The sequence below is a fragment of the Sparus aurata genome, chromosome 4 (assembly GCF_900880675.1).
Source record: "Sparus aurata chromosome 4, fSpaAur1.1, whole genome shotgun sequence".
Classification (NCBI taxonomy): domain Eukaryota; kingdom Metazoa; phylum Chordata; class Actinopteri; order Spariformes; family Sparidae; genus Sparus; species Sparus aurata.
In genome coordinates, this window is record NC_044190.1 from 26,564,197 (window position 1) to 26,578,443 (window position 14,247).

The following is a 14,247-nucleotide window of genomic DNA, read 5'->3' on the forward strand; positions in this document are numbered from 1 at the left end:
ATCAAACTACATTTCCCATGGACAGTCCGCGTTATGGTTGTTAACGGATAACCTAGGCTTGGGTATACTGCAATTCTCTGGAGCTGCTTGTAAACAGCTGCCTCGTCGTTGGGCGTAAAACACCGGTGAGTTTGCTCCATTTTCGCATTTATTTTAAAGATAGCGATGCTGTTTTGCTTCTTAACATAATATACGTCGCCTACGGCACTAATTATATGTTCGGACGGTTCTTCGAGAGGAGGCGTCGATAACTAGCCTGTGTAAGTTAGTTAACTAGCTGCTAACAGACCGCTAATTTTCATTATTGAATGCTGACAGACGAAGCTAATGTCAATTACAGCTAAAGGCTGCAGCGTTGAACCGATGTAATCTCTGTTGTTGGGTGTATTCATTGTCAGGCCGCAGGAGATGGCATCATTGTTATTGTGCACTGTTACCTAGAGGGCGCTGTTCATCCTGTTTGTTTGTAAATACGCTGTTCAAGTTCATGAGATTTTATTTTTCAAACTAGCCAGATGTGAGTCACTGTCAGTGAGCTGTATTGTTCTGTACTTCTATACATTTGTGTCACTTCATTCATCAAAAACAAACCCGGAAGTTTTGTGAAGTATCTCCAAGTTTGCTTTCTAGCTCTCCGCATACAGTTACAGACTACCAGAAAAGAAATCCAGTAGTGTGTTGGTGTACACCTGATTAAAATTACAGCACAGCACCCTGCAATTCAAGTATGAAGTCAAGTCTGAATTGCTGGGTTCACCTGTTCATGTTCATCAAATATACACAGTAAAGCAGTAGCAGATGTTTGTTTCAGTTTCCTGCTTTTTAATGCTTTTTTTAGGAATATTTCTGAATGCGAAATGCAACACAAAGTGAGGCGAAGCAAGGGAGGTTTATTTGTGTAGCACTCTTTTCCCCAGTTATGTAATAGACCAGAATAGAGGCTGTAAAGAAACATGGTTATGAACTGAACTTGGGCTGCAAACTTATTAAAAATCACAATTTCTGATGAAGGTGAAATGTGTTCAAAACAGCATTGTAATGAAATACAGTAGTGCTGCAGAGAAAATCTTGTTCTCCAGAAAGCACAAGGAAACATATTTGTTTGGTATGGAGCTCAATGAATGTAATATCATCATGATATCAATTTTTTGTTGTTGTTGTGAAAGTTGAAACTGTTCTGCACAAATTACCATTCCCACTAATTATTAATCATATTGCAATTGCAAATAATCGCAATATGATGTTTTGACTATAGCGTGCAGCCCTATACTTAACTATTCAGTGATATGGATGTTTACAATTGGATGTCTGATTATTGTATATGGTATCCTGATTGTTAACAATAATAAACTAATTCTGGACCACTTAAACTCAAAATTCATTAAACTCTTCTTCAGCTTGTGGCATACTGGCCTACTTTTCTGTATCACCACAACATACTTCCCCCAGTTTTTAACCTCCTTTCCTCCTCCAGATCCCTCTTTATTGCTGACAACTGACAGAAATGTCAGAGACGTCAAGTGATGCAGAGTCGTCCTGTGGCTGGACTATTATCAGTAATGAGGTACAAATCCCTTTTCCTTCTTCTTAATCCCAGCTAGATTCATTTGTTGTTGTATAGTTTTTGACATTGTAAGGTGACAACAAGGAGAGAAAGATTTTTTACTATGTAGAGAAAATACCAATAAACTCAAATAGTGCTTGATAAAAAATGATTAATCAATTGCAAATTACAAGATCAGTGGAGTCAAGCAGCACGTTTCATCACAGAGGTCTTCGTGCATAGGAGCTGACAGTTCAAAACTTTCAGACATGGTAAACTGATTTGGCAGCACAAACTTCCCATTAACAAAAAAATCTCATAAAAGGGGAAAATCTACAATTGCCTGCAGCAACTTGTATGCAAAAATACTCTTTTACTACTGATATCCACGCTGGAGTTTTTGGAATAAAATCTTTTTTTTCACACAAGTTGTGGATCTGAAATAAAACAAAAACAGGATGAGGTTGTGCAATTAAAGACTATTTTTGCTTATATGAAGTTGCAGTTGCAGCTTTTCCCTTTTTATGGGATTTTTTTTAACAATGAAAGCATAAATCTGGCCAACTGATGTTTGTTCAGTCACAGAATCAAATGTCAGTTCTCTTTTACTGCAGGGTCCTTTTTTCTAATATTTCTAACTTTGCCAGTCAATGCTATAAATCATCTTACACAGTACTACAATACTTACTGTAGGCTCCTATTGCTCAGACTTATCAAATAATGTAATTTATACATCTGATAATTAATACTACATTTGTTTTTATATATGCTTATTGTGTTTACAGGGTTCAGATATCGAGACGTTGGGATCAGAGGTGGTGGTGGAATATGGAACCGAGCTGTTAGAGCGCCCTCTAGTGGAAGAAACAAAGCTGCAGGACGCAAAGACCGCTGCATCTGCTGGTAAAAATCCACAAATTATCATTTTAGCCACAAGTATTATTATATTATTATTATATCAAGTATTATATTTACTAGTTATGTTATTAGTGTTATTGTTATTATTAATATTGTAATATTATAAAAAATAATAAACTTTATCTTCGCACTTTATTTGTTGATGTGCATACAGATTTGTAGGGAAATTAAAGAACAAGTAAATAAATCTCATTTAGCTGAATTACAGTTATCGAAACTGACTTTGTGAGACATCTGAAAGTCACACTGTTGACTGCCTTTAATGCATTTTTATCAACTTGTCTTGTTACTATGTTACTTTCTTCTTAACTGATTATTGAAGTCCGTTTATCAAGGACAAATGCTAAAATAACTACAGTTTTTAGTTTGTCTGAGGTGTTATTTCTATTAAAGTAATCAACAGATCACCAAAATACCTGTGAGTTGCTGCCTTGATTATGAATGTCATTTTCAAAACAAATTTTTCAGCTGAATGTGGTGAGGAGAGCATTGCTGATTCACTTGATGACACTCTGGGAGAAAAACCTGTAGAGACGCTGTGCGCCTCTGAGGTGAGACAGACAAATAACCTGCATAACCTGTTCTTTAAATAATCCAGAGCCACTCTGTTGCTGCTGCCTTGCCCTTAATCTTCAATATATTATATTTTCTCCAGACTGGAAACACCACAACAGGGCACCAGAATGTGAGTCCTTTGTCCTCCAGCGATCACTCGGACATTGTGACTCTCAGAGACTTGAAGGAGGACGAGCATGTTGAGGCGGGCGAAGAGGCAGCAACCAATGAGGAGTTCTACCTTGGCACGTCCTGCAGCAGCCAGTACGCCTTCACTGCTGCTGAGACTGGTAGGCCTGCTTCAACAGAAACACACACTGACACACTGAACTGTCACCACGTCTTCTTCGATCAACACATCAACACAAAAACTTTCTTTCTCTGCCTGTTTTGTTGGCGCCGAAGCAGGTTTGATGTTGAGTCACTGGAAACTTCCACAGAGACTCCTGAATTTAGGCTACCACCTGAGGAGTCATCTCACTGGAGGCCGCTCTTTCCCAGGTGGCCTGACTGAAACTGGAGTGAATCTTAAGCTTGCTCACAGAACTAATCCTGATTATTGGCTGACAAGAACACAGGCTGGTGTGAGCCAGCTGTGCTTCTTTTAAAAGCATGTTCAACCACATTTTAAAGAATGCAAAGTACTTTCCCCTTACAGTTTTTTTCCACGTGCTTGCATGTTTGGGTGGTGTAAGTCTGGTCTCCCTTCAGTCAAAAACATGTTTTTCTTCTTGTTCATACAGTTGAATGTTTGAGCTCCACTGTGTGCAGAGTTTGACACTAGAAGTCTGTTTTCACATTCATACAAGCATGATTGGTGACATCAATAGTTTGGAAGCTAATCCCAGTCCAATATTCAGCATACACAAGTGTGATGTGGAAACTCGAGGTCTCTGTGTCATATAAACTGAGGATTTAAATTTTGATGCTTTTTTTCGTAGGATGTATCAGACATTCATTATTATTCCAAGCAGACTATTTGATTAAAGTGTGGAGAGGCCTTATCGAGACCTTGTAGTGATATTCTGAGTCAGTCTAAAATTGTGAGCAGATAATATGCAGCCATACCCTTTTTTTTAAATCTGTGATGAGCAGAATGATGGTGTGAATTTCTTTGGTGATGATATCTTTTTTTAAATCCAACAAATCTAACACAGAGAAGCATACATTTAGATAAGAATACAGAAGGAAACAGCTAAAACAACAATAACAAATACAGAAATTAAGAAACAAGAGGACTCCTAAGAGTCAGAGGAAGGGATCGAGTGTAAAAACAACTCTTTGCAATGTTGTATTAATTTCACAAACACTAAAATGAATCAAGACTTAGACATGTTGTTTCATCAGTAGGGAATCAGTCAATCTGTAATATTTGTTATCTGCATGATTGACCTCACTCGTTTGCTTTCTGAGCCTGATATTTTTGTGTGTACCTCCTCTCTATTATTTTCTTTTCATCATGTGATCGCTACAAACATAACTTGTGTATTTTTCTGTAGTTTTCCCGGTGCAGCAGCCTGCAGTGACAAACTCCAGCAGCAGTGAGGATGAGGCAGGGCGAACTGGTGGTACTGTTGTCCGAAGACGAAGGTTGAGGAAGAATACCACAAGCATTGTGACAGAGCCGGAGGAGGAGGAAGAGGAGGAGGAAGAGGCTCCGAAGTCAGGCCAGAGTGAGAAAGAGGAGGAGGAGGATGAGGAAGATGACGGAGAGCAGGAGGAGCAGGCTGAAGCCAGACCCCCTGCTGCTGCTCTGGATGGCCAAAATGTGCAAGTGCAGGGCAGCAGCATCCTCAACAAGTGTATTCTGATCGCCCTCGTCGTAGCCATCAGCATGGGCTTTGGACACTTCCATGGTATGATTTTACTCACGAGATTAATATACATGATTTTTGCTAAACGTTCATCTATGAAATCCCCCTGATTTTCACAGAGATTTTAGTATGATTTAGATTAGAAATGTACTTTGTGTCAGAATTATTCTCAGTTTGTTTTCACAGCTCTTTAGTTTGGTTGACCAGGTTCAAGAGATATCTGAGTGCTCCTTATCTTTGAGAACTACAGAGCTTATGTGAACTTTGAGCAGCTTGTAGGTTCTGTACTAGTCCTTCTTTTTCTCCCCGTTACAGTGTTTCTGACTCTTAAAGACATTATAGACCAACTGACCTGTAACAATGTGTTCTAATGGTTTGTGTAAATAACGTGTTGGTGTTTCACTGACAGGCACAATGCAGATTCAGGAAAGACAGAAAACCGTTGAGAAAATCCGAGTGAATGACCTTGATGGTGTGAGAGATCTGATTCACCGACATGTCAGAGAACAACACTTTATAAACCAGGTCAGGCAACACAAGTCACAATAACAAGAAGCTTATTTGCAGCAAACATGCATGACGATTGACTTACTCTATACCATGCTTTTGACTTCTGTAACTTCCTTAATACAGACTTATTTTACATTATATTTATATTAACTTTATTGTTAAATACAGAAAACCATGCATGCTAGTTTGATGCAACCAGATAAAATAGTCCAGCGATAAATTCCACCCATTTAAACTTTTTAATCAGCATCAGAAAATACTGATCCAGTAAAAAATATATATCACAAAATGTAAATGGTATTTAAATAGACAAAGAGAATCTTAACAAGAGTAAGTAAGAATAAAGCTATATAAAGTACTAGAAATGTACTGAAATATAAAAGTAACTGTAAACAAAATATGTACTAAAACTAATTAGTCTTACTAAAATTTACTGTAAGGCTCTATTGTAAATGTAGTGTAGATGAAACTTCCCAAATAGAGCCTAGATGGCGGATTATCATTTGCTGATATTGGTCTGTCATAGATCCATAAATGTGCATATGTTTTGTCCAGTATGCACCGATATGAAAACTTTTATAATAGAAGAATAAGATGCATAGGGCAAATAATAATAATTAATTCTCAGTAAATGTAACTGTTTCAGTGCACTGATGAAAATATACTGATTTAAATATCCTGTGTCTGTTACATAAATCTCACTGACGTTCTCAGATGCCAAAATAATTCATATTTTAAACTAAACACGACGACTTTAATGGACTAAAACTTATCTGTTCCTTTTCTCCAGAGGGGTGACTTTGGCCTGGATGACCTGGATGACAAAAAAGTAATTTCGCTACTCACAGAGGTGATTGAAAAGATGAAGAGAGAGAACCACGAGCTCATCATCCAACAGGCACACATTCAGGTAACTGCATAGTGCTAATGCAAACTAAATGCAAATGTAACCTACGGAAATGCCGTGACTTAAAACTGAATCAAAAAGCTCTTTGTTTAGCTTTTCGTCCTTCATTTTGTTTTGCTTTTCATATTAAGTGAACTTGGTGACCTCATTGATTATAATGAGTCATTGCATTTATTCAAAAAGCCATAATTCCCCTCTTGTACCTTTTTTTCGTGTCAGGCCCAGAGAGATGACCTGGAGATGTTGCTGAAAGGAAAGGCTGAGGAGAGAAGTAACATTGTGTCTCAGCAGCAGAGGTTGACAGCTGAGAACCTGCTGCTGAAAAACTCCCTTGAACGTGAAGAACAGACCCTGTCCACCTTACAGGAGGAGCTGAAGAACCTGCGAAACAAGATCAGAGACTGGGAGGAGTCGGGAGCCGTTACCGACTCGCTGCTGTCAGAAAACCAGAGGCTGAAAGATCAGCTGGAGGAGGAGAAAGAGCTGATCCGAAGCTTCCACGGCCAGAGGGAAGACATGATGGCCGAGGCACAGGCACTGAGGAAGAAGCTTGACAGGGAGAGGAAGGTTACAGATGAGCTGAGGATGGACTTAAATGAGCTTAGACGTCGCATCGTCGGAGCTGGAAAGGAAGCTGGTTCAGAGTCCGAAGAGCTTCAGTTGCGTCTGATGGAGCTGGAGAAGAGACTGAGCTTCGAGCAGCAGCGCTCCGACCTGTGGGAGAGGCTGTATGTGGAAACCAAAGAGGAAAGGTCCAAAGGAGACACAGAGCCTAAAATGAAGAAACCAAAGCCAGGCATGGCGGGGAAGGTGAAAGAGACATTTGATGCTGTGAAGAACTCCACCAAGGAGTTTGTCCATCACCACAAAGAGCAGATAAAGAAAGCAAAGGAAGCCGTGAAGGAGAACCTGAGGAAGTTTTCAGATTCCGTCAAATTAACCTTCCGAAACTTCAAGGATTCGGCTTCCACTTTCATCAACAAAGCCAGAGGTTTTTATGATAAGAGAAGTCATGAGAAGAAATCAAAAGAGTCGTGGCAGCACAGATTCCACAAGCCTCATCACAGACATGCACACAATTTTGATGACTCCTTCCAGGGCAGCCACAACACTCGGAAATCAGGAGGTAAAGTTCATGAAGATCGAGGTCGTAACGGCCACAAGTCCAACTTGAAAGGATGCTCTGGAGTTTTCGACTGTGCCTACCAGGAGTCTATGAGTGTCTTTAACAAAGCCATGGAGCCAATCAGAGCTGATGAATTTTACCAGCTGCTGCAAAGCTACCTGCAGCAGGAAGTCGACCACTTCCACCACTGGAAAGACCTGGAGATGTTCATCAACAACTTCTTCCACAACGGAGTGTTCATCCACGACCGGATGCTGTTCACAGACTTTGTCAGCGGCGTGGAGGACTATCTGACCGACATGCATGAGTACCACGGACTTGATGACAATGTGTTTGGAGATCTTGATGATTTCGTCTACCGCCACTTCTTTGGAGAGGCTTACACAAGAAGCTATGGCCCAAAGTAAGTCCCGGGGCTGTATTCGCAAGGTATATCATGATACAAGAAGGCCACCTTGAAGACTAACTAGGGCTTTCCTTCCAATACCCCCAAACAATTACTGAATAATTTCCAAGATTATTTCCAAGTTTTTCATGGAAAGAAAGACTTAAACTGCGTTCCAGACAACTTCGGAGGTCTAAATTCCCTAGTTCCAACTTTTGACCTCAAACGTTTCAGCTGCGAGACATCATTAGTGAACAAAAAACTCGACTGACTGTAGCAAAATGATGATACTCTTTAGGTATATAAACTAAATGGACACGAGGTTGAACACACTTTTATACATTTTATTTTGCAGCACTTGTATACTTTGAAACATATCTGAGCATTTCTATTCAGCTGCCTTTTTACAAACTTTACCAACTTCAAGTCGCATCTCATTGTACATTTTCTAGTAGGAAGTTGTCTGAAACGCAGCATCAATCTGATACTAATGTTGGGGAAACAGAGACGGAGCCTAACCCTAACGTAGAGAATCTTTCAGCCAGAAAGAAGTGTGACATTTGTCAGTAGGCAAATATACTATTTAACATAAACAGAAACATTTTTCCAATTATTGATTATTAACTCGGATTTCAATTTTGTTTTTCTGTTAAGGAAATTAATATTCTCCCCAAAAAGTTGTACTAAATGAAATAAACCGAAATTGTTCAAAAATCAATATCTGTACAATAATTCTCAATCTAATATGAAATAAAATATTATTTCACAAGCTGTTTGTTTCATCCAAAAGTTTAGAATCCAGATCTTCAAATGTTTGTAGAGTTGCTTCAGAAAGGACTGAAATAATTGATTATCAAAATAGATGCAGAAAGGATCATCTGTTTTTTTTATTTATTTATTACAGAATATTTATTGAACTCTTGAACAAACTGAGGTTTCAAAAGTGTTTCCAACAAATCTTTCAACCCAACACATCAGTTTTTTCAGTGTTGAAGCAGTGGAGTTGTGCAAACTGTCATTTCCTCTGTTACTAGACTGTTTTAACTTTGTTGTCGAGCTGATTTGATTCTTATCAGCTACAGCGCTGATAAAATGTTTTTTTTAAATGTTTAGTCTACTACAGCTGACTGATTTTGAGCAGATCTTACTGACTTGAGGACTCCTCTGGGACAGCCTTCTACTTCTCTCATACTGTAGCTATTTTTACAGCTAAAATATTTGGTGAATGACATCTTTGACCAAAGTCTTCAAGTTAGGACGTATTTTTAGTTGTTTTGCAGTTAGAACCTCAGATGTTTCGTGAGCACCGCCCCTGTTTTCTTCCATTATCATCCAACAGCTTGTACATACTTATGAGCTCAACACAATTCTACTAAATCATGCCATTTATGTTTGTGTTTGAATCACACAGCGGGCCGTTTGAGAGACCCGACACAGACTCCAAGGAGACGAGGGCGAAGCATCATCAGCGAAAGCAGCAGAGAGCTCGACCTCGACCACACAGTGAACGCAAGTGGAGCCGATCAGGAAGAAACGCAGACCGACACATGGCTGATGTGAAAATAGAACTGGGTCCAATGCCGTTTGATCCAAAATACTGATAAATCTTAACCAGATTAAAATTATAGTTGCAAATTCTATTTCGCGTTATATGTAGATGCTAAACTTGCTGTTTTTGTTTTTTTTTTATTGTACGTTTGCACAATGTTAACTTTTCAAAGCTACTGAATGTTGTTGATCTGTTTTTGTGTTCAGTGAAGTAATTATTAGGTTCCAAGTCAAAGATGTGGCATATCTGACATAATTTGCACTTCTTACTTACATGAGTATGAAGACATTTTTATTTTGGCCTTGTAATTATTGATCTGATGAAGACTTTCTGCTGAAACACTATTGGTACTACATATGTTTAAAAAGAGACTTTAAACTAATGAGCCGAAAATGTTCTGGATTTTGGAACCAATCAAACTCTAAAAAACAAAGATATGCTGCATTTTGGATGTTTCCGTGTCTGGTCGTGTAGTTGTTTTAATTTGCTGCTAAAGAGACAGCGTTGTGTGACAGCATTGTTGTTATGCTTTCAGAGTTAATATGCAGTTTTCTAACATTCCACCTCGAGCTTGTTTTAACTGGACCTGGCAGTTTAAATGTGCATTTACATGTGTTGGGGAAAAAAGACTGGAAAAATAATGTCACACCAAATTTAGTTGTGAATAATAATTTTAAAAAACACACATTTGACACAGTGATGTTTAAAAAAAAGTGAGTTTAATTTCATTAGCAAATTTATTTCATGTGACATTGTTCTTGAGGAAAGAAAATTGCCATTGTTCCAGTGTTTGTCAGTGCCTTTCATAAATAAATACGCTTCCTCCAACTCTTCCCTCAGGAAAATGAGTATGAAACATCTCTGCTGTCCTCACAAAGTTATTCCCTTGCAAAAACAGAGAGATTTCCTGCAACAAAAAAACACATACAATTTTAGACGATATGTTTTAAAACACATGGAGAACTATCACTTGTAAATGTCTTACCTTCTCCAAAACATCAAACAAAACCAGATGTGTCGGTAGAGAAGATTTGTATGGAAATGATGTCCTGAGCCAGTGAAGAGGGTCGTTGTAGAATCTATCCGCTTCATCGACGTAACCCTCCTCTCCGAGGTCTGGAGGACACTCCAGAAACCTCATCTTCATTGGACAGTGGACGTGGCTGCAAAGAGAGAACCATCAGTCAGTCAGGTCGTGTTCAACACAAGGTAGGAAGTTTGATGTCTCACTCAGCCTGTATCAACCTTTTGAAGTCAAAAACTGTATTCAGATATTGACAATATTAAATACACCGAGCGAGTAATGCTGGACATAGTAATAACCAAGTAGTACACTACACACAGGATTATTATTATTATGGATCTTGTCCTTATCTTTACTTACTCTTTTATTGGTTATTACCTGATATAAAATAGAGTTTTTAACATAATTTTTTGAGTAAACAGTTTTTGTGAAGCTGCTTTTATTAAGACACTAAGCACAGCTGCAATAATAAGTGTCATATTTAGAAAAAATCAGAGGGTTTTGTAGAAAAAGTCTTTGACAAAGGGAGAAAAGAAAACGGTTATTAAAATCAGGTGTTCAGTTGAAAAGCAATTTCACTGTTACGGTTGAGATGTGAAAAGCTGCAACATACCTGTAAAATGGCGTCGAGTGGCAGGGCATGAGAAAGAGGACGTCTGTCTGCGGAGGGCTGGAGATGTTGCTGACATCACAAAGAGTCTGGAGACGGGTCATGACGTCAAGCGTGCCTCTTTGGTGGATCAGGCCGGTGTACAGAGCTGCAGCCAGGTTGCTCACTAACAAGAAGAAGGCGGCAGCTCGTCGCCAAGCTTTCAAGTTAGCCAGGGATATACCTGTACAGGAAGAAGTGTTAAAACACATGTCTGTCTGTTCGTAAATGATTTTGATGAGATACTGAGAACTTACCACTGAAGATAATACAGAACGGCAGCACCGGATAGATGAACCTGAACTCCTTGTGAGGAAGCAAACTGAAGAACAGGAATTCAAACATGTTAGAACAGAGCAGGAATCATTACAATCAAACTGCCTGAAGTGAAGCCCTGAGGAGCATTTGATCGCTAGCATCGCTCTGGAACAACATTTCCCTGAGTGGGTCCCTGTTTTGTATCTTTTTAGTCCTATAAACTGTTTTAGAATGTTCCACTGATTACATGTGGCAGCAACATGCCAGTAATACTAGACCTGCACCAGTAAGCACAGTAAAAAAGAAAACTGCTACCAGGTAAATGTGAATGTAAACAATACAGGACTCAAAATGATCAAAGACATCAGCTTTGCACATGTTTTCTTAGGAAGGAAATGAATTCGTCATGTTTGTGTTGGTGAGTAACATAAACATAACTTTGTTTACAACAGAACTTCAAAGGGCACCTTCCAGTACAAGATAACATTAAAAACACATGTACTCAGGGCTGCAAGCAATGATCATGTACAGTCAAGATTAATCTTTGAATAATTTTTCCTGATTAATTGATTAGTTGTTTAGTTAATAAAATGTGAGAAAATGGTGAAAAATGTCAAGCAGTGTTTTCAAAAGCTGACGCCCTAAATTTACATCCACAACCCAAAGATATTCAGTTATATTTCATAAAGGATGAAAGAAACCTGAAAAAAAGAATTTAGACAGATTTTCATTTTAAATGACTTACAATGATTAATCAATCATCAAATAGTTCACAGTTAGTTTGATAATTGACAACTAATTAATTAATCGTGTAATCATTGCAGCTATACATGTATGATACATTGAACATTAACATCAAGATAATCAACTTAAAAGAAATACATACTAACTTTAAATACCAATATATCACAGATAAAATGTGAGGTTTTATTTTAGAAATAATGAAAAGCTATCTCTCTCGAAGCTGCCTTCTCAGTTTGATAACTAAAGCCTGTGAATGTGAGGGCAGATGATTCACCTGTAAACCACGAGCGTCCAGACGACTGCTGCCAACAGTATCTTGTATCTTTTGAAGGCGATGCTGCACCCGTGAAGAAAGAGAGGAAGATGAGGGCCGATTATGACGGCGAAGCCCTGAGTGAAGTACCAGTGCCACGGATGAGAGCCGTAGAAATCAGCCACACTGTAGAAGATGTTAAACTTGAGGAAGTTGAACTGGACCATGGTCCACTGAAACACAAAGAGAAACAATGTTATTTTTGACCTTACGAGCAGAAGTTAGTGTGATTTAAAAACACATGGATTTAGTGTTTCACCTTGTCGTAGAATATACAGTCGATCAGTGTTGACATCACAACAGCCACAGCTCTGGAAAGGAGAAAAAAGTGGATTATTAAACAAAAACCTGAGGATGAAATTCAGATTAAGTTTGGGTAACATTAAAAGGTACAAACCCTATAGGGATGCATTTATGAGTGATGAGCCTCAGTTTGTTTTCCTCCTTCCAGAAATGATACATCAGCAGAGGGAACCAGACGATCAGGGCTGTCGGCCGCACAACGATGGCCAAGGCCACCAGGGATAAATATTTTTTGCTGGAAAAAAATCAACAAGGTAAATGTCTGTAAATGATCTATTTTTTTCTGATGAGATTCATTAACAATGAGAAGAGTGAAGATAAGAGATGAGTCGAGACCTGCTGTGTGTTTTGGACCCAGGGAGGGGGTAGTAAAAAAGAGCCAGGCAGGTGATGGTGGTCTCCATGCTGTTGGTCAGAGTCCTGGTGCAGCAGAACCACGAGAACCACGAGCACAGATGGCAGAAGAACTACAGACGAGAAGAAGAAGAAACAGCGGGCCATTAGATGACCCCTTCCATCAGGCACTTCTCCCCTTTTATTTCCTCACACAAATCCTCTCCTCACCGTCCATGTTGCAACTTCACGTCTCTCCAGCGTTCGGATGAGGAAGAAGAATTTTACATCTGCAAACGCAGCCAGGAGTGCCTGAAACACTCGCGGCAGCCAAATCTGCAGAGCCAACCATAGCAGGATTAGAAAGACAAAGTGACATTCTGATGTAAAGTTGTCTGGATAGAAGATACGAGAACTTACCAGGAGATGGACAGAGTCGTAGTTTATGAAGTGTAATATTTTGTATATGGATGCAAACAGGAGTGGATAGACGAATCCTCTTATCCCTGCCTTCCATTCCCAAGTCATGTACCCATAAGTCACACTGTTAAGGTTGTAACAGCACAAAATAATAGAAGAGCAACAAAAATAATAACAAGCTACGGGTTTCAGCTAGACAAATGTCAACACACTGAATGACACACTGAATGATCCGACGATGCAGAACTAGATTATCATTACTAAGAAAACTATTTCTCAATGAAGTGTTTCTGATTCTGATTATAAATTTTGTTTAATACCAGTTGCCTGAATTTTTATTGCTTTATATGCAGCTCTCGATACCGTCATTTAATCCTGGACTCCTTTGCAGAAGATGTGCCAGACCTCAGTGGGACTCACCTGGTAAAATACAAACATTTGGGACAGTGAATGTGAAAAGTTACAGTATAAGACCCTCTAACTGATGGAGAAAACAAATTAAATTATCTGATTGCTGCTTTTTATACAATTTAGATGCATTATGTCCGGGTCTGGGACTGTGATCATTATTTATCAAGGTTTTTAATTAATACATATTAACATACTATGCTCATCTTCTTTATGACACTGTTGTCTAGTGCAGCAACCAATAATGATAATCCACATACATCCAGTCACACAGCCGCAGATGATCATGTCACAAAGGATATTTGAAGACCATCCGATGGGAAACCTCCAGAGACTGCCAGTACTCATCAGGGACGAAGCTGGTCTGAACCAGGAAGCAGTTGATCAGCCTGAACACCACACAAAACACTACAACTCTGGCTCTCAGCACACCTGTGGAGTCCAACAATCACTTCATATTAGCAGTGTTATTTTTCATTATCACATGT

General features: G+C 39.0%; 2 protein-coding genes across 9 annotated transcripts in view; one reads left to right on the forward strand and one right to left on the reverse strand.

Annotated features, from left to right (window-relative positions):
- On the forward strand, nucleotides 1-10,135 carry ccpg1 (cell cycle progression 1). 3 transcript variants are annotated; one of them, XM_030413954.1, is made up of 11 exons: nucleotides 1-125; nucleotides 1,475-1,564; nucleotides 2,329-2,446; nucleotides 2,930-3,012; nucleotides 3,117-3,306; nucleotides 3,422-3,517; nucleotides 4,516-4,872; nucleotides 5,240-5,355; nucleotides 6,131-6,250; nucleotides 6,467-7,776; nucleotides 9,170-10,135. In XM_030413954.1, the coding sequence occupies exons 2-11, from the start codon at nucleotides 1,505-1,507 to the stop codon at nucleotides 9,357-9,359; spliced, it is 2,640 nt and encodes an 879-aa protein (XP_030269814.1). In that variant the 5' UTR covers nucleotides 1-125; nucleotides 1,475-1,504; the 3' UTR covers nucleotides 9,360-10,135. The 3 variants fall into 3 exon arrangements, with proteins under 3 accessions (XP_030269814.1, XP_030269816.1, XP_030269817.1); XM_030413956.1 differs by having other exon boundaries at nucleotides 3,425-3,517; XM_030413957.1 differs by lacking the exon at nucleotides 3,422-3,517.
- pigb (phosphatidylinositol glycan anchor biosynthesis, class B) overlaps nucleotides 10,008-14,247 on the reverse strand; it is an 8,282-nt gene continuing 4,042 nt past the window's right edge. For 5 of the 6 annotated variants that reach the window (XM_030413961.1, XM_030413960.1, XM_030413962.1 and 2 more), the window contains 11 exons: nucleotides 14,062-14,191; nucleotides 13,352-13,469; nucleotides 13,163-13,267; nucleotides 12,935-13,065; nucleotides 12,693-12,833; nucleotides 12,555-12,606; nucleotides 12,257-12,468; nucleotides 11,238-11,302; nucleotides 10,945-11,164; nucleotides 10,293-10,470; nucleotides 10,008-10,214 (listed from right to left, as the gene is read on the reverse strand). In XM_030413961.1, the coding sequence (XP_030269821.1) occupies nucleotides 10,101-10,214; nucleotides 10,293-10,470; nucleotides 10,945-11,164; nucleotides 11,238-11,302; nucleotides 12,257-12,468; nucleotides 12,555-12,606; nucleotides 12,693-12,833; nucleotides 12,935-13,065; nucleotides 13,163-13,267; nucleotides 13,352-13,469; nucleotides 14,062-14,191 (1,466 nt within the window). In that variant the 3' untranslated portion in view covers nucleotides 10,008-10,100. The remainder of the gene's footprint in view (nucleotides 10,215-10,292; nucleotides 10,471-10,944; nucleotides 11,165-11,237; nucleotides 11,303-12,256; nucleotides 12,469-12,554; nucleotides 12,607-12,692; nucleotides 12,834-12,934; nucleotides 13,066-13,162; nucleotides 13,268-13,351; nucleotides 13,470-14,061; nucleotides 14,192-14,247) is intronic. The other variant, XM_030413963.1, reaches the window with a different exon arrangement.

Excerpts from the sequence above, each read along its gene's own strand:
- ccpg1 (XM_030413954.1), top strand. The coding sequence starts at position 1,505 with ATGTCAGAGACGTCAAGTGATGCAGAGTCGTCCTGTGGCTGGACTATT. Across the intron at positions 3,518-4,515 it reads TGGAGGCCGCTCTTTCCCAG|TTTTCCCGGTGCAGCAGCCT; the intron begins GTGGCCTGACTG and ends ATTTTTCTGTAG. Across the intron at positions 5,356-6,130 it reads AACAACACTTTATAAACCAG|AGGGGTGACTTTGGCCTGGA; the intron begins GTCAGGCAACAC and ends CCTTTTCTCCAG.